Source organism: Oryx dammah, unplaced genomic scaffold (genome assembly GCF_014754425.2).
Source record: "Oryx dammah isolate SB20612 unplaced genomic scaffold, SCBI_Odam_1.1 HiC_scaffold_23, whole genome shotgun sequence".
Lineage (NCBI taxonomy): Eukaryota > Metazoa > Chordata > Mammalia > Artiodactyla > Bovidae > Oryx > Oryx dammah.
This window is the reverse complement of record NW_024070207.1, coordinates 14,416,918-14,442,593: the sequence shown is the minus strand read 5'-3', so window position 1 is coordinate 14,442,593 and position 25,676 is coordinate 14,416,918. Positions and strand designations below refer to the sequence as shown.

The following is a 25,676-nucleotide window of genomic DNA, read 5'->3' as shown; positions in this document are numbered from 1 at the left end:
GCAACATGGCAGATGGGAGAGAGAGAGAAGAAAACAAAATGGTGAATCCTGAGGTGACTGTTGGGTGGAGCTGAGGCAATGACTGGGCAGGTGGGTGTTCTCCTTCAGCGGAGCCCCAGGCTTTCCATGCATCTCAGGTAGGGCTTTCAGAGGCGCAGCCCCAACTTGACAGACTTAAGCTAGGCCCCAGGCTCTGGTACCTGGAGGGGGCAGTAGCAGCAGTGTGACAGGATCAGAACTGAGGAAGACTGACTTGTCTAACCTCTCAAGTTTCACATCTCAAGTCCCCCTGCAGTGCCAAGCTGAACTGATTCCTGTGGTTTAGCCTCCCCAAAATGACCCCCAAATATGATCACCCCCTGCCCTTCCCCTGTGGCCTTAGCCCCTCTTTTCAGACTTCAGCCTCCTTCCTGCCTTCCTGCCCTGGTTGTGCAGATGGGCCTTGCCCTTCTCCATGGCCCTTATGGGGGCCGTGAGAGGAACCTGGGCAGAGGGCGACCACCCTGGCAGCCTGCCTTTTGGGCCAGCAGGTCTCTGAGGACCCAGGGCCAAAGTGTCTTTCACTCCACAGTGGGGCCTGACGCCTCCTGGTTGCAGCCTAGTGTTTGCAGCTCGCCCTTTTCTCACACCACGCTCCTCATCCTGCCGACCCCCCTCAACTCCTGGCCATGTGAGCGAAGTTGAGTTTTTACAGAGCCACTAATATCCTTGAACCAAAAATACCAGGAGACCAAGACCCCTAGAGAGCAGACCTGTAAACAGCTAGGCTAGCTCTCTAATGAGGCGTTCTTGGCCATGGCTGAGAAGGGGCGTGAGAGCAATAGGTGCAAGTTAGGTCATGACAAGCATTGACTGGGACAGGGCTGGGGCCCGGGACATCTTGCTAGAACAGCTTGTTCAGCAGGGCCTTGTATGGGGCCTCCATGTGCTGGGACACAAGCTGAGTCTACAGCCCAATATCTTGCCAAGTCATCTATGTTTTATTGGCTTTAACCCACACACACAAATTGCTTTATAATTTTTTTCCTTTTTAAGCATTGTGTGTATTTATTTTTCTTCACATTGTAGCTCAAGCTCTCAGACCCTCTCTCTGAGAAAGCAAGAGTCCAGAGGCTCCATTTGCTTTCTGAAGAAGGACAAGGCCCCTTTGTCTTTACAACTGTGGACAAGATGTAGGGGCTATGAGATGGTTCCTAGACATTCTTCCCCTCACCCTTTTGAACACTTTTGTTCCCTGGGTCACTGTTCGATTAAATTCAACAAATATGTATTGGACCACCTTGTGTGTGTTCAGCCTACAATAACATGCCTTGGAGGAGACAGAAGTGAATGTGATATAGACCTTTTGCTCATAGACTTTCATCTAGAACCCATTTTAGTGCTTGAAGGGTTTGGGCACAGCTTGGGCTGCCATGGGCTTCCCTGGTGGTACAGAGGGTAAGGCATCTGCCTGCAATGTGGGACACCTGGGTTCTATCCCCGGATCGGGAAGATCCCCTGGAGAAGGAAATGGCAACTCACTCCAGTACTCTTGCCTGGAAAATTCCAGGCTGCCATAGCTTCCTTCCATAGGCCAGGGAAGGCTCCATGAAGTGTTTGACTTCAGACGCCAATAGACACATGCCACCAGGGGGCATCATGCCTTGGTGTCCAATTTGAGCTGCAGAACTAAGATTTCAAAGAAGTTTACTTTCAGTTTGACCCACAAACCATTCAAATAGAAATTCTATTCAGCGTGAGAGCTGAGGTATTTGACTCCTAACTGTAGATGTAGAAAAAAGAAAAGATAAGTTGGAACCAAAGCCTACTTTGAATTGGATCCTTAACAGACATACACTCCTCACCTCAACAACCACAACAAGAAAAACAACTCACATTAAAAAAAAAAAAGACTTGGGCCTAGAAAGCTAAGGGAACCAAGCAACTGTACCCATGGGAATGCTGTGAGTATGAAAGAAGAAGGAAAAACTATTCTACAAATGGGTTTGGAGCAGTGCTTTTTATAACCAGCTGAGCCAGATCACATCAAGAGGACAACAGGACGTGTGCCATAACATTTAGTGTCTTTCACAAGCTTCCTTGTGAGAAGATTTCTCTGCCTTCTTTACTCTTTTAATAGGCCTAAATGTTATTTTCCAAAATCTATGCTCCAGAAAGTCCAATTCTAAACACTGACAAGTAACTCAGTTATGTTTGTCGTGAAATACTTTATCCACTTTAGCAATGAATTCTTTGAATATGCTTGCCCTGGACCCAGAGGGGAGGAACTGCTTTCATTCACTCTGCTTTTGGGATTTCTGCTTGTCCCTAGAAGATCCTCAAGTCATGTCCATGGCTGCACGCCCTCACCTCCTGTGAGCAGGGCAGGAGAGGTTGGGGACCATCTTGCAGTCCCTCTGGGAATGTTCCTAAGACCTGCAAGGTTCTAGACCATGCCTAGATAGAAATGAGCTTCCCAGGTGGCTCAGTGGTAAGGAATCCACCTGTCAATGGAGGAGACGTGGGTTCAATCCCTGGGTCGGGAAGATACCCTGAAGGAGGAAATGGCAACCCATTCCAGTATTCTAGGCCTGGAGAATTCCATGGACAGAGAAGCCTGGCGAGCTACAGTCTATGGGGTCACAAAGAGTCGGACATGACTGAGTGACTAACACTTTCACTTTGGATGGAGCCAGGAGACCTATGAGGAAATCAATGTTATAACTTGTGGTTTCTTTTTTCCTTTAGGGATTTGGAATTGCTGGAGAAAAAGGAGAAAAGGGAATTCCTGGTTTGCCAGGACCGAGGGTATGAATGTGGAATATTGCTTGCCTGGATCTGTGAAGTCAGCTGGTCCATTTTCTTTCTTGTTTGCATCTTTCTATTATATAACCTGATGGACTCCTACGCTTCTCTTATTTCTCTTTCTCAACCCTCAGGCAGGTTCCTAAGTCCTCTTCCTCTTCTCTGCCCCACTCCCTTGACTTAGTGGTTCCCTTGAATAAGGAATGATGTACCTTCTACACCAGGGGCTCCTCAGCCCATTTACTCTCTTTTTGTCCTCACATATAATTATCTTCTGGGCTAAAGAATGATGTGAATGTTTTCTTACTTTCATTCCATCCTATCCTGGGAGGGGGGCAGTTTGCAGGAATGCAAGAGAGAGGCCCAAGTGCAATTGTTATAGAACAGAAACCAGCCTGGGAAGTTCTAGAACATAGTGAATTTGAAGTCAATAGTTTCCAATAATAATCTTACTTCAAGTAGGGAACTGTTAGTCTCTCTGATTTCTAGCTTCAGGCACTTGGGTCTTAGCTTGTAAACAACTGGCCAACCTTCACCTTAAAGAAGCAACATTTCAGAGAATTCATTCATTGCGTTTTTAGCTTGGTCATGAAGCTTGTTAAGAGTCTTGAGTATTCAGCAATGTTCAGCCATTAGGCTGCCATTTCTTTCTTCACTCTCCTCTACTCCCTTGTCTTGAAAACATATAATCACCAACAAAGAATACATTTGGGGTGAGAGACAAGAGGCCCTCCCACAATCTATTTAAAAATCTCATGACTTGGAATTAATGCAGACTAAGTATAATACCACCCAGCCCTTCTACCAAATTCCACCTACTACTTAAAATGTTTCCATTTATTTAGCTCTTTAAAAATTCCCTGTGCCTCTATTCAGCCTGATGGATTAGTGCATAGAAAGAAGTCATTAAGCCAAGTCTAGGAACATTCTCTTACCTGATTTTTAGGGGCTGCTAAGTCCTGAACTCAGTTGGAGAGCTTTGTTATGTAAGTCCAGTAGCTTTGTCTACTGTGGGCTATTAATCTTTCTAAGGTACCTCTATTCTCTTTACAGGGTCCCATGGGTTTAGAAGGAGTCCAAGGCCCTCCGGGGAGTCAGGTATTTTGGCTAATATCATTAAAGTCTAGTGTATAAAATCCTGACCAGAAGACCCTCCTACTTTATTTAACATGACCATCCATCCAAAGGGAAACACCGCTTATAATGCAAATTGTCTACCTCTATTTGGTTGATAGAATCTCAGCCTCTCACTTCTATTGTTTTTACCCAAGAAGATGAGTGTGCAGTAAGTTCGGTACCATAATGCAGTCACACTTCTTTAACATGATATCAGGGCCTAGCCAGGCCAGCCTGTTTATATTCATCTCTAGCCTTGTGGTCTTTGTACCCACTAACATATTTTATGGCTTCCAGAGTCAGGTACAATCTATGCATGTTCTGGAGTGCAAGCCAAAATCCCTGTGCCATTTGTCCTGGCCTAATCCAAAAACCAACCTCTCTTACGCTCTTAGACACTCAATTTAGTTGTAACTATATTTCTTTCACAGGGCAGAAAGGGGTCTTCAGGTTTCCCCGGGCTTAATGGATTCCCAGGAATTAAGGTAATGCTGGTGGGAAGTGAAAATCCAGGATTGGGAAGATGGAAGGGTAAGGAATTAGTATAAATGCTATTTTCTCCATTTGGGCTGCTATAACAAAATATCAAAGACTGGGTGGCTTATAAACAAGAGGAATTTATTCCTCATAGTTCTGGAGGCTGAAAATCTGACATCAGAGTTGCCAGTATGGTTGAGTTCTGGTGGGAGCTCTGTCCTCATGACCTAGTCACCTCCCAAAGGCTTCACCACCTAATATTATCACCTTGGACACAAACATTTAGATCATAGCAAATGCCTACATAATGAGATGGGGTATTTTTTAGTGTTTTGATATTTTAGATGTCACCCTTTTTACCCCAAATGCATGCAAGCTACTTTAAACACACAAAGCTGATGACCATTCCTTAGACACGACTTGATCAGTGGTAAACTAAAAAGTGGCAGTCAGGGAGTGGGAGCATATCCATCCTTACCAGGAGAAATATTCTATTCTTGACATCATTTAGAATCAGCAACTTTGGGGTTTTGTTATCATTCTTAAATTCTTTCAGACAATGCACCCCGCTTATTGCCTGAACCTGGGGCAAGTGGCTCCTGCCACCCCACCCTGGATATGCCACTCTGTCTGATTCTGGTACCTGAGTCCCTCTTTTGAGAAAAGTAGGACTCTTTTAACTTCCTCAGCTTGATGTCATCCAATAACAAGGGCAGTGACAGTAGCAGAGTTTCAAGCCTGCCAAACATGGAAAAGAAAGTTAAAATTCTGTTCCCTCCTCAGCACCTCTTGAATATAGCCATATTGTCTCTTCCTGCAATATGTTTCCCAGGTCCAGACGCAGATTGTCCTGGAGTCAGGTTGCAACATAAATCAGGACCCCTTGTCCTCAACAGATTTGCAGTTGAGTGTCAGGCCTCCAGCCTGCCTTGTGTCACCTTCATCTTAAATTTATTGGACTTTGAAATTAACCTATGGACAATCTGGCCCTCAAAATAAGGGGTTACAGAAAGAGGAGTCTTTCATTGTCTTGGGGAATGGTTTTGAGGGAACATGATCTTAGGTGATGAGGTCACAGAAATATTTGTGTTTAATGTATTTAATCTTTGCAGGGTGAAAAAGGTGGCATTGGCCTGCCAGGCCCAGATATTTTCATCGATACAGATGGTGCTGTGATCTCAGGTGCAACTTTTCATTGAGTTGAGTGGGAAAAAACAGAAAGTTGAATCCCCTGTAATTACTTAAAGGATATTGTGTCAGCCATTGGATTGCTGCGAAACCCAACACCACAAGGGCCATTTATGGATCCTGAACTTGGGGAATGAATTGAACTCCAGAGTTTTAGGCAAACAAGCCAATCCCCATTAATCCGTGTTTGTGTTAGGTCACCAGTCTGGGACTTGCATTGGCCTGGGTCTCGATTAGCTAAAAATGGTTCCTAGTGATGCTTAGGAAAGGATTCATATCCTCTCAGCTAGGGTAACTTCAGCCCGATGCAATGGGACACACAGAGTCTCATGTATTTGGTCCTATGCATGCTTGAGCTTGACAATTTCACAGGAAGTGGGAAAGTATCTTTGGCTAGGGGAACAAGTGGTCAACAATGCTCAGTAGTATGACACTTTGGAAGTTTGTCTTTACCTCTCCTTGTTGTAGTTACTATATGTGTCCAATTCTTCCTTTTGGATTCTCCAGAGATCCAGATGCTCAAACCAAAGGCTTCTGCTATAGTACGTGTCCACTCAGATCTCCTAACTAATCCCTCTCCTCACATCCTCTCAAGCCCATGCCCTGTCTGGTAAACTCATTAAAGCTGAGGTATTGGTGGTTGACAGTGGCTTCCTGTGTTCCACGACCAAGAAACCTGTGTATAACTTGAAGGGTACACCTCAACACCTTAACTCAAATGGTAGATGTTTGAAGCATGACAGAAGATGACTAGTGGTAGGAGAAACTTCCTAGTACTCATCAGATCTTACCATGGAAGGCAAGCCCTAACCAGTCCAGTTCTGAACACTAGGAGAGCCTTAGCTCAAATAGGCCCATCATCACATGAGCACATTAGCATCTGGGAGACCTGTGAAGGGCAAGAAAAGCACTTCCAACCTGAGAACATCTCCTTGCAACTGTTTTGAGGCATTTTGTGACATTTGTGGGCCTCCTTTGGTTTGCTTACTGCTTTTTTTTTCTTTGCAATGCCAGGTTATCCTGGAGACCCTGGTATACCAGGCCTCCCAGGCCTTAAAGGAGATGAAGGCATACAGGGCCTACCTGGCCCTCCTGGTGCCCCTGGATTACCGGCTTTACCAGGTGAAACAAACCCACCCACCCGCTGCACAGATTTGTCCTCTGTCCACTCTGGCACTCAGCATCCCCTGCTATACCTCTGGTCTGGGGACCTAGTTAACCAAAGTCAAAAGAAAGGTAGACCTGGTCAGTAAGCTCCCCACTGCGTGTGCAAGGCCACATGTACATAAGAAAAGGGCCTGGGTAAGCAGCATTCTTTTGGCCTCAATAATGTACCATAGATAGACAGGCCATCAGTGAGGCCTAGACCATCAAGGAGGAGGCCTGGCTTAGACTGCTGGAGCCCTGTCACTCTTCTGTGGATGTGCCATTGCAGCTGATGCTGGCCAGAAGGAGCTAACAAAAGCCTAGAGGAAAGTTTGCACCCAGACCTTCACTGTGTGCTTAACCCAGGCAGTAAATGGCCCCAGGATCCTGTGGATGACGCCCTTGAAACAGTCATTGGAGGCACACACCCATATGTCACTCTATCAGCAGTAAAAAGAGAAAGGGCATACCAGAGTCTGGGAGGCACTGATGTCCCAAATATAAAGCCAGACATTACTTTTAAAAACAGCAGTTTCTAAATTCCTCGGAGATGGGCCTCTGTAAGGGTATCTGTGCTTTTAAAACAGCCCCTTGGGGGGCTTCTTGGCAGTCCAGTGGTTAAGACTCCATGCTTCCAATGCAGGGGGCAGAGGTTCGATCCCTGGTTGGGTAACTAAGATCCCACATGCCACATGGCACAGCCAAAAAATAAAAATTAAAAAAAAAAAAACAGCCCCTTGGAGGAGGTATAGTTGATCCCAGCACCAAGGTGGAAAAAAATCTAGAAATGGGGAGCTGGAGTCCCAGTTTTCTCTCTCATGTTTGCCACTGAGAAGTTCTAGGCCCTTGACCATGTTTCTGTACATCTTTGGGCCTCTGTTTCCCAGGAGGTTAAGCTAGATGATTCCTAGGGACCCTTTTAACTTAGCTGCAGGAGAGGGGCAAATACTTTCCCAAACTCTTCCTTGGAGTTAGTGTCTAACATATGGCACCAATTGGACTCCCCTGCAGAGGAGGCTGATGTGATTAACATGTGTGGGCTTATCCTTCCAGGTGGCCCTGGTGCTCTGGGCACCCAGGGAGCTCTAGGCCTGAAGGGGCAGCGAGGAAACCCTGGCCGGACCACAACAGGCGCAGCTGGTCTCCCTGGCAGAGATGGTTTGCCAGGCCTGCCAGGCCTACCAGGCCCACCTGGTAAGCTGTTTCTCCCTTTGGTCTTGAGATTCACATGTGATCCAGACTGTAGAACAGTCCTGATTTTTGAGGGAGGGAGCATTTCACAGGTTAAGGACCACAGCAATCAGAGTGTTCATCAAGGAAGACAAGCGAGGGCCATCTCAGTGACCAGACACTCCCCAATGCCTTCCGACTTCTGTAGTCATTTCATTTCACCCCTCACTGTTCTCAACCCCTAAGCCTGTGGACTGGTAGCTCTTGAAGGAGCAGAATTGGCTCTTTTAAGCTTGCCCTGGTTCTCAGGGCTCCAGCGGGATGGGCTGAAAGCTCGAGAAATTAGAAACCAAGCCTGGATCTTCATGTCTCTGTGTGCTCAGTCGTGTCCAACTGTTTGCGACCCCATGGACTGGGGCCCACCAGGCTCCTCTGTTCATGGGATTTCCCAGGCAAGAATACCGGAATGGGTTGTCATTTCCTCCTCCAGGGGATCTTCATAGATGGCTGCTGAAAACCTCCACAGGGCTTATTCTTCTTAGATCATCTACCTGAGGATGAGACTCTAGATTCTAAGAAAAAAGGCTAGAAATACACCCTGCATGTTTCTTTGTAACCTACATCCCCTGACCGCTGCAGCTCGCCCCCATCTCCTCTTTGGTCCTAAGAGGACTTCCTGGGTTAGAAACAGGGGTGTCTGAGTTGCTGAAGCTGCCTTGCTTATTTCCACGTCCCCAGTGTCTGGAACATAGTGAATGTCCTGTGACTAGTAGAAGTAGAGCGAATTGAGCCAACAGAGTTGGGAAACTGCTACAGACTTTGGGTCCCTGTCTTGGTTTTTTTTGGGGGGGAGGGTATCTCTGTTTTGATCATTGATGCTCCAGGATTCTTGGTGACTGAGCTGCTGTGCATGAGCCCAGGTTCTTGTAAGTTGCCAAGCTTTTATGTTCCTTCTTCCTGAAGGTGAAGCATCTGAGACGGGAACCCTACAGAGCACAGAACCGGGATCGCCGGGACTCCGAGGGGAACGAGGTCCAAAAGGACACCCAGGCCTCAAAGGAATTAAAGGTGATCTTTGTCTGCTTAGGTTTCTTTGTTCCCCAAACTCCTTGGCGAAGGCCCCCTGGAAAGGAGCCAACCAACAGCCTTGGGAACCCGAACAGGAGCAACCTTGGGTCTTGATGTGATTCTAAGATTGTCGAAAGCGCTATGTTTGGAGCTCTAAGACTGAGGCTGGCGATCGAGGTTGCATGGGACAAAGTGGCCCCCAGGCCTTTCTTCCTGCCCCTCCACCTGTAGAAACTATTCTGCATATCCTGTGACCCCTCTAGGTTTGCAAAGCCAAGGCAGAAAGTCACTTATCATTACCTTCAGCCTGCAGGAAAGGTCAAGACCCGAACCTCTGAAAAAGCCAGCTGGCTCCAGGAAAACAACTCCAGTCCCCCCTGACACTGAAGGACTGACTGACTGCCCCAGCCTTCAGCTGCCCTGCGCACTCCATCTTTCTGCGGGCTTTAGGTCATTCCTGTTTCATGCTCTAAGGGGCAGATGCTAAAGTGTATATAAATCAGTTTATAATGGTTGCAGCCCAGGGCAAGGTGGAGGAAGAGGTGAAAGTGTCAACAGTTGCTGAAGAGAGGTTTGGAGATGACCTGGGGGATTCAGGTACCAAGATCTCTTCTCAAAGGAATTTATAGCTCTCCTCAACCTCAGAGAGGTTTGCACTCACTCCCCTCCTGTCTCATTGCCCTATCATAAAATGGCACTACCTAAGTATAGCAGCTCATTCAGACATCTTTGAAGGCTCCATCTCTACTTTTGAGACACAGGGAAAACTTCTGGGGGCAAAGGATATTAACTTGCAAGTCTTGACCTAGGGTGCCAATTTTGTTTTTCCCTGACTCACTGCAGAGCTAGTGTGCTGCTTGATATCATTCTCATACTTAAAAACAGGGCCAATTCTAATGCCTCTCCTTCTATATTCCCATGGTGCCAGAAGGTTTTCTTTCTCTAAGTCTGGAATGATGATAGGAATTCTCAACTGATTCACTAGACATGAGAATCACCATGGGGAGATGACTACAAATTAGATTCTTGGATCTGGCCACCTGAGAGTCTGACTGATTAGTCCTGGGGTGAGGCCCCGCAAGCTGTCTTGTAAACAAGTGTCCCAGGTGACTCAAACTCAGGCAGGACATCCATGGACGACACTTGAGAAACGATTATTTGGAGAAGAGATTGTCCTTTCAGAGTTTCAGTGACTATCAAGTGCTTATCAATTTTCTAAAAGTAGAAGAGGCCCTTTGGGATCTTAGGGAAACTCAGAGTCACCTATGTCAGCCCAAAGTCTCTTTTCTTAGACCGTAAGCACAGATGGTCTAGGTGGCTGAGCCACAGTGCTGGTGACTCCATACTATCTCTTCAAAGATGCTTTGCTGAACTCTCTATCATTAATTTCTTTGGCATTGTCTCTGTGTACAAAAGACATTTTGGTGAATAGAACCTTCAAGTAGCTTGGATTCCAGACTCTCAGCTAATTAGTATAGGTCAGTGGTTCTCAACTCTGATGGCACATTAGACTGGGCTCTACCCTAGATGAATGAAATCCAAATCACTAACACAGATGTACTTTGATCGAGAGTGAAACTAGTTCATTCGTGTCTGTTCTCTGCAGGCCTTCTGATTCCCTCCATGGAGTTGTTCAAGTCACAAATTACAACTGGCGAGTCTTCCTTCTTCTTGTAAAGATGGCCCACTTAGTTTAATGTTGTTGTCTTTTTTTATTTTTCCTCCAGGGGACCCAGGTTTTTGTGCTTGTGATGGTGGTGTCCCCAACATGGGGCCACCTGGGAAGCCAGGCCTGCCTGGGCCACCAGGACTTCTGGGCCTTCCAGGTCTTAAAGGAACCAAAGGTGATCCAGGCTCTGGGGGTGCACAGGGCCCATCAGGGGATCCAGTAAGTCTTACCAAACTTGGCCCTGAGGAATCAAATGGGAGCTTGTCAAATGTCCCTCACTCCTCAACAAGCACTTTCTTAACACACATAAAAGAAAGATGGGGATAAAGCAAACCTTCAGGGTTTTGATCTGTAATGTGAAGAAATCTGCTTAGCTATCTTGAAAGTCCCTTTCTGCTTTAACCTACTTGTGTTCCCTCTCTTCCTTTTTCCCTTCCTTCCACAAAATAACTTACAATTGACCCATACTGTGTCAGGCCTTGAAAATAAAATTTGAATTAAGGCAAAGTTCCCATCCTCAAAGATTTCAAAACTTAGAAAGGGTAAGAAAATAAATGGGCAATGATAATCCAAGGTGATGACATAATCCAGTGTCCATTCTTTTGTGCCAAAATGTACCCAAAGACTTGTTTTAGGTTGAATCTATGCAAGGTAATAAAATTCCATGAAGTCTGTATCTCCTGATCATTCCCTTCTCTTTTTGTCAGGGTGTATTTGGGCTTCGAGGTCCAACAGGCCCTAAAGGAAAGAAAGGGGACCCGACTCTCAGCACAGGATCAGGGATGCCAGGAGATCAAGGTGATCCTGGCCCCCAGGGGCTCCCTGGTGAGACAGGAGCCCCAGGCAAGGATGGAACACCAGGTTTACCAGGGCTGCCAGGCCTTCTGGTAAGTTGATTTTTCTCGGGTGACTAGTGGTGGCTCAGAGGTTAAAGCGTTTGCCTGCAATGTGGGAGACCTGGGTTCAATCCCTGGGTCAGGAAGATCCCTTGGAGAAGGAAGTGGCAACCCACTCCAGTATTCTTGCCTGGAGAATCCCATGGACGGAGGAGCCTGGAGGGCTACAGTCCACGGGGTCGCAAAGAGTTGGACACGACTGAGCGACTTCACTTTAGTGCTATAAATCCTCACACTTGACTTGGCAGGGGAAGGAGGCTGATGGCAGCTTCCTACCTCTGTCACCAACACTGTGCTTTTCCTTTCTGCAAAATGGGAATCTTTTTCTCAGAATGGGTCATTGGCTCACTTGATAAATGCTAGTGACAATTGACCATTATCACTTAAAATGCTTCAGTTTCTTAGGATATTTCCCTTGCAGGCAATCCAGCTGCTTTCTGTGACCAATCCCTGCCCCGCATACAGGGTTTTTATCTCTGCTCCCCTCACCTGGCGCCTTTTGCATTATCAGATCACGCAGGGTTGACAAGCTTCATTCCCGTTAACTCAACTCAGACGAATTGATTGAAAAACTAGAGTAATAAAGAATTTTAACTGAAAAAAAAAAAAAAACAGCCTTGCTCCCACTGGTTATGTGTCTCTTTCCTATTGTCAGAGGGCTCGGCAGATGTGTCTTTAAGTCACACTTTCATTCTTTCCTATGTGTTGTCTAGGGTGATGGTGCACAGGGCTTCCCCGGTGAAAAGGGGTTACCAGGACTTCCTGGTGAAAAAGGCCACACTGGTCCAACTGGCCCCCCAGGAATTGGGCTACCAGGGGCTCCTGGACCTCGTGGACTTTCTGGAGATAAAGGAGTAGATGGATTACCAGGGCAACCAGGCCCCCGTGGAGTTCCAGGTGAATAAGCAAATCTGATGGCTTTGGGCTTGGAAAACTGACTCCTTGAGTATGGATATGACCTAGATATATGAAATGTGTCATAAGAAGACTAATTGTAATCACTGCTCTCAAGGGTTTTCATGTGGAAAAGGGGTCGTAATTGCACTGTGGTACAGGTACACAGAACAATAGAGATCCTCTAAGTTGTATGGTAATATCAGCAGTGAAGAACCTTTCTTTAATTCATAAGATCTCAGATTGAGAAGAGACCCTAGTTCTATCTAGTCTGATCTCCATTTTATACTTTAAATCCCTTCTATTTACGTCACTTCTTTTTCTACTGGAATTTCAGGAATTATAGAATGATAGCTCTGCTTATAGATTGTTAATGTGCTATGCTAATAATTTCCCTTCTCGCACACAGTTAGAGCGGTTCTTCATCCCAACTTCTGTCTTTCCACAAATCCTATGTTCCCATTAGTGGTACCACACTTCTTATAGTCATCTGAAATTGCAAAACTTGAAATTTGTCTCATTCCTTCATTTGCAATACCTCTTATAATCTTCCCTTCTTCTTCTTGGTATTAAGTTCTTGTTATCTCATGTCTAGCTTATCAAAAACCTATATGCTTGTTGGGATGGATGGATGGATGAATGAATGACAACAATTTCCTAAGTAGTTTTACATCTCCTACCTCTGGACTTCCCCACTCAAATCCACTAGGAACACTGCTGCCAATTTTATATCTGTAAAGTGCTGATTCCCTCATGTTGCTCCCCTAGTCCAAAGCCACAAATGGTTTCTACTGAACAGAGAAACACTCTACTGAAACTCCTCAGACTGGAATTCAAAAGTCTCCAGACATGGACACAGCCAACCTCTCTAACCTGGCCTTATCTCATACTCTTCATAATGAAAACCAAACACTAAAACAACAGTTTCTCTCACTGTCCCCACAAAAAGTATATTCATTTCCACCACCACCATTTTGCCCATGTTGCCTTTTTTTCTGGGATACTCTTCTTGTCTATGTACTCACATCCCATCCAACTTTCAGTGTTCAATGTAACCCCTAATTCTTTCACTAAGCTTTCTCTTGACCCCTATGGTATGTCATTGCCAGTTAGATTATATATTTCCTTCCATTGTTTTTACTGTTTCTGTGATTCATGGGGTCGCGAAGAGTCGGATACGACTCAGCGACAGAACTGAACTGAACTGAATCCATTATAAGCCTTTGGATACTAAGGAAGGAGAATAATCCTTTTCAGTGTTTCTCAATCTGCCTAGTATAGTGCAGTACTCCACAAGAGACTAATATACACACAGAGAAAAGGGCTTTCCCCATAACCAAGAGGGCTTTTCTTAGAACTATGTCTCGTCTTTCCACCTCGTCACCTTGAAGAATTACAAAAAAGAAGACAGATACCAGGTCTTGTAAAAATGTATTTGTTTTAAAATGTACTTTTGTGAATTGATATAATAGTACAAGTTAAAAATTGATCATTCACGACTCTTAAAGCCAAGTCAGTATTTCAGTCCAAGTCAGTATTTCTCTTAAGGTTGTGAAGAAATTTTTTTCAACCTTTTATTTTGTATTAGGGTATATCCAATTAACAAACAATAGTTTCAGGTGAAAAGCGAAGGGACTCAGCCATACATATACATATCCGTTCTCCCCTAAACTCCCCTCCCATCCAGGCTGCCACAAAATATTGAGCAGAGATCCCTGTGCTATACAGTAGGTCCTTGTTGGTTTTCCATTTTAAATATAACTGTGTATATGTCCATCCCAAACTCCCTATCCCTTCCCCTCATCTTTCCCTACAGCAAGATTGTGAGGAATTTTATCAAACAAAATACGCTTCCTTTTAGAAGTCTTGGTGTCAGCTACAATTTTGCTTCCTCCTTTGTTCCCAGAGACATTATTCATGGTCATTCCACTGCCCCTCTGCCAACTGGATCTTCACTCTAGGTCAAACTGTTTGGCAGGCAACTAGGTTTTAAACTGAGTTATATTAGCATGGTACCTATAAACTTACATACACCCAAATTTGGATATTATCAATATTCAAACTGCTTGAAAACAGGCTGAGTCAATGGAAGGAAGCCCACGGGACCATTTCTGTCCCAAACTTCACTACCCCTGGGCCTGGAAAGTTCTCAAGAATCTAGTGATCTAAAAAAGCTATATAGCCGGGGAGATGCCTTATGCAGAAAATATTCTTGTTGCAGTACCAAGACTTTCCAAAAAGTGACTTCAATTAAGAGCATTAGCTTTCTTTTTCTCTCTATGGCCACCAAATATAATTCCTCGAACCAAGCTTTCTTTCTACACAGATTTAAAAACACTTCACCTGTGGGCCCTAAACATTTGCAATTGTGGACATGACTGTTGCCATGAAAGATGAAGATGCCATTCCCAAACTACTCACTCCAGCCAATTGTGGCTCAGGCTAGGACACATTGCCAGGAAAGGGAATGTAGTCATCGAAGCTTTTCAACCTAATAGTGTGAATTATTACAAACCCTAGGCAAAGAGACAACTAGCTGTTTCCAGAGAGGCTCTGATCCAGATGCTCATAGTAATCAATCACCCAGGTTATCACTGCAGTGGCTACTGTGTGGATGCCAGTTTTCTCCACTCTATCCAGACAATTTGATCAGTGGGCTACAGACAAGACTTTCCTTGGGCCTCAAAGAACTTCCATCCCGGTTTAATTTTCTTCTTTACTTGACTGGTCTAGGTGACTGCTGCTGCAAGGAGGAGGTTGGGAAAAAAGACTTAGACACAGAGGGAGGTGAGACCTAGCTAGGTCTAGAGGTTCTCAAATGCCAGTGGTGGCAACCCTCCCCCCCTTCCTTTTTGTTCACTTTATCTCAGATATTCACAATGGCCTGAGCACCACACTGGAGGCCTGAGTTGGGGAGGGGTGATCCTAAGGCTGGGGTACAAAGGCTCATGCTGACACTGCTTCAAAGGCTCCTTAGCACACCTCTTCTGGGAGGGAGGACAGAGGAAGTGGGCACGCAATCTCTGCAAGTGGCTGGGCACCTTCATCATGCATGTTGATGGCTTCGCTCATCTCTGCCTTGAGTATCTTCATTTATGAACATAACTGAGGCCATGACTTGCCTTGGGAGTTACCTAAAAGGATCCACACATCTGATATTTATTCATTTGACCCAGAATCAACTGAGATGTTAGAATCTTGATAACCAGAACTGCTTTTTGATTCTGAAGATGAATTTTGCCATTAATGGGCAAATTCTGAATAAGGATGTCATTTGTTGCACTTGTGAAATAGAACATGGGTAAAGCTGGTTTCTGCTTTGTTGGGGAGAAGGCTCTGAATTGATGTAAAGTAAGAGAGCCAGATGTATGACTTGAAGTCCTTATCTTCTTGCCATTTTGACCCTCTGCTTGCAATACACAAATGTGGTGTGTTGTACAGGACTGGTCTAAGGCAAAAGGGAAGTATGCCCTTGATTCCTTCTGGTATCTACTCATCTTCCATTTTCTCATTATTTTTCCTTCCCTGTAACCTTTCCAGATGCCTGTCCTCAGCCCCATCCTCTAAAGGTTTTGTTTTCCTCTGGTGATCACAAGTGAAAATCATCTATAAAATTGATATGATAAATTGAGGATAGGTGGTTTCATGTTTGGACCTGGCCCAGAGATATTTATTTATCTTTTGCCCAGTTTGTTTTTTAAGCCATAAAGCAATGGAACTACAATGTTTGATACATTAAAGTCAATTAACTATTGAAATAGTTGGGGCAGGAGAGTTTTCTCCAGGGTCCCTCTCAGAATACCACATAGGGAGGCAGTTCTTCAGCCTAGTCCAAAGCTGAGGGCAGGACTGGCAGCCCTCTCCCCATGAAGCATCTCATCCATCATGAGATGCTTGCTCATAGAGCATCTTTCTGCAGTAGGGAAATAGCTCTCTGAAAGAGCACCATTATTTCAGCACCTGGCAGGATGGAGATGGGTATAACCAGCTGTGGAGGAAGATCAGGCTTGTGGCTATCTTTCCACCTGTGAAAATGTAACTATAGGAGCTTGAAGTCTAGAAGGCAGAGAGTTGCTGCCAAGGCTACAAAATATGTCACTAACCTGAATGAGGTAGAATCTAGGGGATGGCCTCGAGGGAGCTCTTCTGAATACTCCTCTTTAAGTAAGATACTAAAAAACTAGTATTCATGGAGCACATACCAAGGTGCCCAGCACTGTGCTAAGTGCTATTAGCACTATTCCATATAATCCTCACAAGTACCATATGAGATAAGCAGCTCCAATTTTACACATGAGGCTCAGAGAGGTTGAGTATCTTGCTCATACAACTAGTTAGTAGTAGAACTACAGCACAAGCTCAGCTCTGTCTGGCCTCAGAGCCCAACCTCTTAACCAATACATTATACTGTTGAATTCCCAGTTTTGATTTAGGACTTAGAACAGGTGGGCTAAAAATGCCATCAAGCTTTTGTATTAGAAAATGAAAGCGAGACTCTCGGGGAGGAATGCCAGACAGTTGAATAAGCTGTCTGAATCATAGGTTGTATACATATCTTTAAGAGATGTAATTTGTGATTTAAGTAAAGACAAAAGCTATAGCAGTTTCTTAGAACTGTGGGCTCTGTGACTTAAAGTAGATCTCTGGGAATTGTTTTAATGAATAGGCAAGACTAATTTTAATTAGCAATTGTTTATAAATGGCCTCTGAAGGAGCCAACTAACAGTTCATTCACTGGTATTTTATTAAACCTCCCCTCTGTGATCGTAGACTTTTTATTTGCACTGTGAGTGAGTAAGGAAGAATTTGCTAGGGGAAGGGGCTATGCGCATCAATTTCAATGTCTTGACTACTGAAATTGATGACCCCTTCTCCCAGTAGCAGAGTCCACAGTTTCAAATGAGGAGCTGAGCAAAAGATCACCATCTGTCATGACCAAGAAAGTGGACTTCAGTGTTTGCTGGGTGCAGACATATGGGTCCATCTGACCAAGGATAATGGATAGGTTTCAGTAGATCCTAAATGACGAGTGTCAAAAGAACCCAGTGGTTTGGGAAAAGCCTCATTCCAAGAAAAGAGCAGTCATGTGAACTTGAGGGGTCTTGTCTTCAAACCCCCCAATTTAGTCATGTGGACATAATAATAACTAACCCTAAGCATGCATTCTAGGGAGGGGCCCCACCTGAGGGCAGGGTGAATGGGCAACTGCTGTTTGCTGCTGTTCCTACACAACAGGAAACTGTTAGAATGTGGTGTTCCGGCACTAGGACACTAGGGGCATTCTTATCCATGAGAAATTGCACTAGGAGTAACTCCCAAGAGCTTCTGAAGCCAAGATTTTTCTGCATGGGCTCCCAGCTTCTGGGTGGAAAGAATAACTTAGCTGTTGCATTCAATGGAATGGAAGTAAAGGAGCATGCTAGGGGAAGTCATCCCTGACTCGATCGGTTCAGCTGCTTACATGTTACCATTTACAGGTATCACCTTGCCTTGTATTATTCCTGGACCATATGGTCCAGCAGGACTCCCAGGAGCTCCCGGATTCCCAGGTATGGAATGAGGGCAGAAAAAGCCACTGAACACACATGTAAGGGCCATGTACCAAAGTAAGCCAAGGATAGCCCAGTAGCATTGGGGGGATCCACGTTCCTCCTGAGAGGGCAGCCTTGAGAATTGAGGAGTAGAATGGCTGCTAGAGAGGGCTGTGTGGGGAGGGGAGAATAAGAGAGGCCCTCCAAGAGATTAGGTTTTTTTCTTTTTTGACTGTACTGCCTGGCTTATGGGATCCTAGTTCCCCAACCAGGGAACAAACTTTCACTCTTGGCATGAAAGCACGGAGTCATAACCACTGGACTCCAGGGAATTCCTAAGACTAGGATTCTTGAATGGACATCACAAATCATAGCCACACCAACGTTCTTTTCCCCTTACCACTCACATTTGGATTTTCAGGCCCTAAAGGGGCCCGTGGCCTCCCTGGGGCTCCAGGCCAACCTGGATTGCGTGGAAATAAAGGAGACCCCGGAAGTCCAGGATTGGTTCACCTGCCTGAATTGCCAGGTAAGAAAAGGAGCTTCTCCCCCTGCTTCCTTGCCTCTCCTGTTGTGTGAGTATGTGTTTGGATTGTGGTAGCCATCCACCCACTGTAAGAAGTTAGGTTTGTGCTCTGGTGTAAGTGGGGTGGTTTTGATTTCATAGTCAGACAAGACAGAGCTTAGAGCTATAGAAGGACAGCGTCTCAGAGCAATAAGGGCCATTTGTGACAAGCTGAGCCAAGCCCTTTAGGTTCAGCAGAGGAAACTGTGGCGCATATGGAAAGTGACTCGCCTGAGATCACAAAGTCACTAGTGACAGGGCTAGGACTCTGCCGGGAGATCTGCCTGCATGTCCTGGCACTTCCCTGGGCCAACTCCTGAAAGGTCAGAGAAAGAGATGCAGAGAAGGGAGAGGAAAGTTGTCATATTTCAGACCCTTGGCTGACACCCTGTTGTTCTAACCTGAGCTTCATTGTGCTACAGTGCACCAGCGGTTCTCAAACTGTGTCCCCTCAGCCAGCTGCATCAGCATCACCTTGGAACTTCTTAGTAATGCAGTTCCTTGGCCCCTTGGCAGAGTTGCTGATTAGAAGTTTTGTGGCAGGGTGGGGGTATGGGCCCGGCAATCTGGGTTTTCCCAAGCACCCCTGCCCCCGGGGATTCTGATGCATCCGCAGTCTGAGAACCACCTCTGCTCAGCAGTAGGGGGCCCATCTTAGGCCGCATTTCCTTGGGTTTATTGGTGTCTCAGGTCCCTCCACCATCCAGAAAGAGGGAGGCATGAGGACGGGAGTTAGACAACCCCAGAAGAGACCAGGCCTTTGACAGGAGTCCTGGCTCTAACCTGTGCTCTTCGGCCACTGTAGGAGCCCCAGGAGCGGGTCGCTGAGCTCTGCCCAAGGCCCGGCCTCACTGAGCTAGAACCTCTTCTGGGTCACACGTTGCAGTCCCTGCCACTGGGCAAGTCTTCCCAGGACTAGAGACCTTTAAGGAAAGCCACACATTACTAATGTGACAACTTTTGTTGTAGTAAAAAAAATCTGTGTCAGAGTCCTCTAACCAAACCTATGACTTCTAAACCTCCATGACCTTTTCTTTTTGACTCTTCACATTTAGGGTTTCCTGGACCTCATGGGGAGAAGGGCTTGCCTGGGTTTCCTGGGCTCCCTGGAAAAGATGGCTTGCCTGGGAAAGTTGGCAGCCCCGGCTCACCAGGTCCAAAGGGAGCCCCTGGTGACATCCTTGGTGCTGAAAATGGTGCTCCGGGGGAGCAAGGCCTACAGGGACTGCCTGGGGACAGAGGATTTCCTGGAGACTCTGGCCTTCCAGGACTCAAGGGTGACTTTCTTTTCCCCACCTATTTGACAGTCTGCAGAAAGGCTTTCAGTACCTGGTGTAGCTGCATGAATAACTGCATGAATCTGGGGTGATAGATGAACTAGGGGCTTGAAATGAAAAGTCATTGTGTTCTCTCTCTGCTTTTCTTAAATCACCTGAGTCCATTCTCCTGTCTCAGTAATTCCAGAAGTATCTAGAATCCATAGTCAAATTTCTTGCAAAGCCCATAATTAGCAGCAAGGCTGGAGCTGATGAGACAGTGGCACGTCGGAGGCATCCTGGGGCTGGGCTCTTTTGCTGGAAGGTGGTTTGATGAGTGGTCCCTGCTAGCAATCCAGGCTGTGATCATCTGCCTCTTCCTTTCCTTAGGTTTGCTTGGGAAGTCGGGCTTGCTCGGCCCCAAAGGTGAGCGGGGCAGCCCTGGAATACCAGGCCGCGTGGGTCAGCCAGGCCCCCCAGGCCCTAGTGGTCTGTTTGGCATCAAGGGCAAACCCGGGCTCCGCGGACCCCCAGGCTTTCCAGGCATTTCAGGTAGGTCCTTCAGAGGAGCGGCCCCAACTTGACAGACTTAAGCTGGGCCTTGGGGCCCTGGCACCCTGAGGGGCAGTAACAGCAGTGTGACAGGGTCAGAGCCGAGGAGACTCAGTTGTCTAACCTGCGTTTCACATCTCAAGCCCCCCACGGTGCCAGGTTGAAAAAGTTTAGCCTCCAAAAAGTGACCCTCAAATATGAGCACTCCTCGCCCCTCCCCCATGGCCTCCGCCCACCCACCCACCCACAAAACCCGCCCCCACCCACAAACCCTGCCCCCACGCCCCTGCCCACCTACCCACAAACCCCGCCCCCACCCACAAACCCTGCCCTCACGCCCTGCCCACCCACCCACAAACCCCGCCCTCACCCACAAACCCTGCCCCACACCCTGCCCGCCCACCCACAAACCCCGCCCCCATGCCCCGACCCTGGCAGCCTGCCTCTTGGGCCAGCAGGTCTCTGAGGACCCAGAGCCAAAGTGCTTTTCACTCCACAGTGGGGCATGACATCCTCTGGTTCCGGCCTAGTGTTTGCAGCTTGCCTTTTTCTCACACCACCCTTTTCACCCCTGACTCCTGGCCATGTGACTAAAGTTGAGTTTGTATACAACTATTAATATCTTTTTTAATCCTCTTTGTGGTTGTGTGTTTCTGGGGTCTTCACATGGGCTTTCCAGGTGAGAAAACAGCACACAAGCTCACAGACTAACACCCCCACCAGCTTGGCCTCTCAGGGAATTATCTTACTATACATTACAACCTGGTAAGGCCAGGGGGTCCCTGAACTCATGCTGTGGGGTTGGCCCCCATTGAATTTCCTTCCCTTGTTGTGGAATCCCCTTCACAGCCTCCCATTAGAATCCTGGGGCTCCCAGCTACATGATGCTTTTCAATCCATAGAAAGCCAAGCCAGCCATTCATTTAGGTCCTTGGGGGCCCAAATACCTCTGTCATCACTGATTTGATCCTTTGATTTTTTAATTTCCTTGCTTTGTACCTGAACATTCCACTTTGGCAGCAGCTCAAGAGGTTAATCCCATTGAGCAACTGAAAGCCCGGTGAAAGAAGTCTCAGAATACCTAGGAGACCAGATGGGCCTTGGGAATTTCTACAGTATTTGGCACTAGGGGGTCTTTCAACTCTGATGCCAAGGAACTGGCTGACTTAACTGCTTGCATGAGGGATTAAAAGGGCAGCCCTGATCCATGACTCCCTGGGAGGCTGCAACAATTGTTGAGCTTTAACCTCTACTTCACCGGTTGGCTCAGGAAACAGCCATTGTGGACTGATTCATGCTGGAAGTACCAGGAAACTAGAGTCCACTTGCCACCCTGGCTCATTAGAGCTCCATTCGGGGGCTAAAGTATGAACCACATTTATAAAGTGAGAAGAGTTGTCATCAGAAGGGGTTTGCTCATCTCCCCTGCCAGCTATAGTGCCATGCTGGTAAAGGTAGCCACTGGTGGGGCACCCTGGGTGATAAGTGCTATGCGTCAGCCAACTGAAAACAACTCTGCCTGTTAGCCTGTGTGGCCCATTGTTCAAAGGCTGTTTACAAACCCCAACAAGTCAACCAACCAGAAGCCAGGGGAATGGGCAGTGGCCTAGATCTGGATAGTCTCACTTGACAGCCATCATGTATTCTTTCCTGTGCTGATTCAGGACATCCTGGAAAGAAAGGTCCAAGAGGCGAGATAGGTCTCCCTGCGTCAGCTGGAAAGAGAGGCCTGCCTGGGCTGAAAGGGCTTCCGGGACCGCCAGGGCCAATTGGCTTCCTGGGGAACTCAGGCTTGCCAGGGGCTACTGGGTTGCCAGGGCTGCCAGGTCCGAAGGGTAAGTAAAATGATCAAGAAGGCACCAGTGGGTGCCCAACTTGCCTCCTCCCTCCTCTCTTCCTAGGAAAGGGGAATGGGGAGGGAGGTGAGCAGGGCTTCCCTGGTGGCTCAGATGGTAAAGAATCTGCCCGCCAATGCAGGAGGCCCTGGTTCGATCCCTGGGTTGGGACAATCCCCTGGAGGAGGGCATGGCAACCCACTCCAGTATTCTTCCTGGAGAATCCCAGGGACAGAGGAGCCTGGTGGGCTACAGTCCATGGAGTTGCAGAGTCAGACACTGAGCAACTAACACTTTCACAGTAGGAGAAGACAAATGCTAAAGGAGGACTCCCACCCATAGCAAGTCACTTTCCCTGCCTGCTGGGTGGAACACTGGGCTGAATAACTTGAGCAGGAAAGCCCAGGACAGGAACAGCCACACCAGGTTTACTCATTTGCATGAACCCTTCATACAGCCTGATGGCTCTCACTTCCTTTGATTATTCTAGTACACCAGGAGTTGGGCAGGAAGGGAAGTAACTGGTCCAAGGTCACACAATTGGTTAGCAACAGCACCAGGCTAGAGCTCATCTCTCTGCCTCCTGGGCCTAAGTTTATTTATTTATTTTCTCTGTGCTACACATGAGCTCTAACTTGACAAATAGTAAGAGGAGTGCCCAGCTCTTCTTTCCTTCCTGATACTTAGTTCCATGTCCCTATTCAGGGAAGTAGCATAACATGTACTAAGAGCTTGGGGTTTAGAGTTAGAGAAACATGGGTCAGAACCTCTCCTCTGCAACTTTCTAGGTATGTGACTTTGGGTGAGTTAACTAACCTCTCTGAGCATCCATTTCCTTGTATGTCAAACAGGGATAATAATAGAATTTCTTGTTTCTCAACAGGTGAGAAGGGGTCTGTTGGACTGACAGGTTTTCCAGGGATTCCAGGTCTCCCTGGTATTCCTGGAGCAAGTGGATTAAAGGGAATTCCTGGGTCGACAGGAAGAGTGGGGCCATCTGGATGGGCTGGTAGCCCTGGTGAAAAAGGTGAGCTGGGGAACCCAGTTCTGGAATTGCCACCCATGCTTCCCAAGGTACATTTTATCCACTTTGTCATTCAGGTGGCTTGTACCAACCTCAGGATTTGAGGTTTCTCAATGAAATCCTTTTGAACCCAGAGACCTCAAACACGCTGCATTACCAAAGCATGTGAGGCGCCTTGACACACATTTCCACATGCTTAGTGGAGAAGGGTTTTGAGTAGGGTCTAAAGTTGTAGGACCTTGGGCTTGTCCAAGAAGAGGGCATGCCCGTTAATGCAAAGTTGGGGAAAGAGGGGCAGGAAAGAAGCTGGAAGAACCCAGAAAGGGCCCTGGAGTGGTGTGGGAAGAGCTGATATGAAAGAGCTGATATGACATGCTTACTCTGTGTCTAAGCCCCACTCACGCAGCCTCATGACCTCCATCCCTGCAGGAGACAGAGGTGACCCAGGCCCCTTTGGGATACCCAGTCATCGACCTCCAACGCTAAACCTCCGCTTCAAAGGAGACAAAGGTTCTCAGGGCTCATCTGGAGCCGTTGGATTTCCCGGACCCAGAGGTACCTGGGCAGGGAATGGGAAGGAGAAATACCCAAGACAGTTTTCATGACCAAACTTGACTTCTTTACTGAAAAACGTCCCACAGTAGAAGAACCCTCAGAGCAGCAGTGTGGGTGGCAGTGGTTGGCGGGGAGGAGCACGGAGGCGCCTTTCCTTGGCCTGAGGAGTGTCTGGACTGTGAGACTGCCGGTTTGCACTGCCTCTGTGGAACTGTTTTTGAACCACAGGTGGCTGTACCCCTGGAGGGGCCAGGCAGATAGTGGAGGGTGGGCACTGAGTGGCTTTCCCACTGAGGAAGCTGGGGTGGCCCTGGCTGGTACCCCATAAGGCCAAAGGCACCTTCTCCTACCCCCATCCCACCCCAAGCTAACTGTCCCCAAGCTTTCCCTTTGCCTACCTGTGACCCAGGGCACCTGCTGCTTGGGGAACAGATTTTCTCTAGCCCAGAGTGTTTCCCCAAGACTTTTGCTTCTTTCCCAGGTGACAAAGGAGAGGCTGGCCACCCCGGGCCACCAGGCTTGCCTGGAGCTTCTGGCTTCCCCAGCCTCATCAAGGGACTTAGTGGGAGACCAGGCCCCCCTGGCTCCACAGGACTACGGGGCTTACCTGGCCTGAAGGGACACCCTGGAATCACAGGTTTCCCAGGAATTCAAGGAGAAAGTGTAAGTGGGCCCAGATCTTCGTCTCCCCACCAGGGAACGGCCTTGATAGCAGGGGGATGGGCCCCTATTGCCCACCTTTCTGATCTCAGCCCACTTCCCATGCCCTCCCTGAGCTAACCCCAACGAGGCACCTCCTTGAGTTGGCCAGGTCTTCTCACTTGTTCCCGAACATCCCCTCTTCCAGGCCTTTGTTCACACTATCTCCCTCACATGGCAGAGCATCCTCCTTGCAATTGCTGATGACCTGCTGGTCCTTCAGGCCCCAGCCCAGGCACCCGCCCCTCCAGGAGTCCTTGAGTTCCCACCCTGCTGGCACCCTACATCTCACACTGCTTCCACTGATCCTGGTTGGTTCTGCCTGGGTCTGATTTCCTCAATGAGATTGTTAGGACTTGAGAGCAAGCCTTGCTTGCTTTTTTGTCTCATCCCACTGCCAGCATCCCATGTTGAGTTTGGCACATTAGAAGAATTCAGTACAGACTATTTGCTGTTTTGATTTCAGAAAGATCTTTGTTGCCTCTAGGCAACAACTGTAAAGAATCAAAGTCAGTTTTTTTTTTTCCTGGATTTTTAAAAAGCAGGGTGGTAGGGTAGTTAGCAATGAGACAGGCATAGGCTTAATTCTCCATTCCATCAATCATTAGCTCTGTGATTTGGGGCATATCACGCCACTTGCTGGAGCCTTGCTTTTCTCATCTGTTCAAAATGGGAATAGTATTCAAACCTTCTTCAGCCCATAGTGAAGGTTAAGAGAGCAAGTATGTATAAAGCAGGTAGCATTGTATTTGGTACATGGCAGACCCTAAATGAATAGTAGCAATAATAGTACTGAAGGGACAAAATAAATTGGATCACAGGACACCTGTATTCCCTGCAGGCACAGTCCCCGTCCTTTAAAAGTATCAGTCCAGCTGATGGAGAGAAAACACACACACATACACACACACCTGAAGAAAATGCAAAAGAAACAATTCTCAACCTGCTACTTACGTACTAGGAAGGATGCAATCAAAGTGGGAAGGCATTCTGGGAGGGGTCCCAGCATAAGCAGGGGCTCTGAATGAGTAGATATGGTGATGCACAGAAAACACCAGGTGAAGGGGGGGGGTGTTGTGGTCATGGTCCAGGGAGCTAAGTGACCCAAATCAGACTGCCACCCAAGGTCCTGGGTAGCATGTGTCCTTACTGGGTACATCTCAAACCCAAACCATACTAGATGCCAGGAGAGGAACTGGGCCAATTGCAGCCAACATGCCTGCTTCTCAGACTCAATATGTTGGACATTAG

General features: G+C 47.1%; 1 protein-coding gene across 2 annotated transcripts in view; it reads left to right on the top strand.

The window, feature by feature from the left end:
* COL4A6 (collagen type IV alpha 6 chain) overlaps nt 1-25,676 on the top strand; it is a 339,336-nt gene that overhangs the window by 295,354 nt on the left and 18,306 nt on the right. The window contains exons 14-32 of one of the 2 annotated variants that reach the window (XM_040265051.1): nt 2,728-2,787; nt 3,838-3,882; nt 4,332-4,385; nt 5,490-5,559; nt 6,580-6,687; nt 7,765-7,905; nt 8,845-8,949; nt 10,677-10,837; nt 11,326-11,505; nt 12,228-12,411; nt 15,142-15,195; nt 17,886-17,957; nt 18,361-18,468; nt 19,560-19,781; nt 20,151-20,312; nt 21,977-22,147; nt 23,031-23,174; nt 23,601-23,726; nt 24,208-24,389. In XM_040265051.1, the coding sequence (XP_040120985.1) occupies nt 2,728-2,787; nt 3,838-3,882; nt 4,332-4,385; nt 5,490-5,559; nt 6,580-6,687; nt 7,765-7,905; nt 8,845-8,949; nt 10,677-10,837; nt 11,326-11,505; nt 12,228-12,411; nt 15,142-15,195; nt 17,886-17,957; nt 18,361-18,468; nt 19,560-19,781; nt 20,151-20,312; nt 21,977-22,147; nt 23,031-23,174; nt 23,601-23,726; nt 24,208-24,389 (2,349 nt within the window). The remainder of the gene's footprint in view (nt 1-2,727; nt 2,788-3,837; nt 3,883-4,331; nt 4,386-5,489; nt 5,560-6,579; nt 6,688-7,764; nt 7,906-8,844; nt 8,950-10,676; nt 10,838-11,325; nt 11,506-12,227; nt 12,412-15,141; nt 15,196-17,885; nt 17,958-18,360; nt 18,469-19,559; nt 19,782-20,150; nt 20,313-21,976; nt 22,148-23,030; nt 23,175-23,600; nt 23,727-24,207; nt 24,390-25,676) is intronic. The other variant, XM_040265052.1, reaches the window with a different exon arrangement.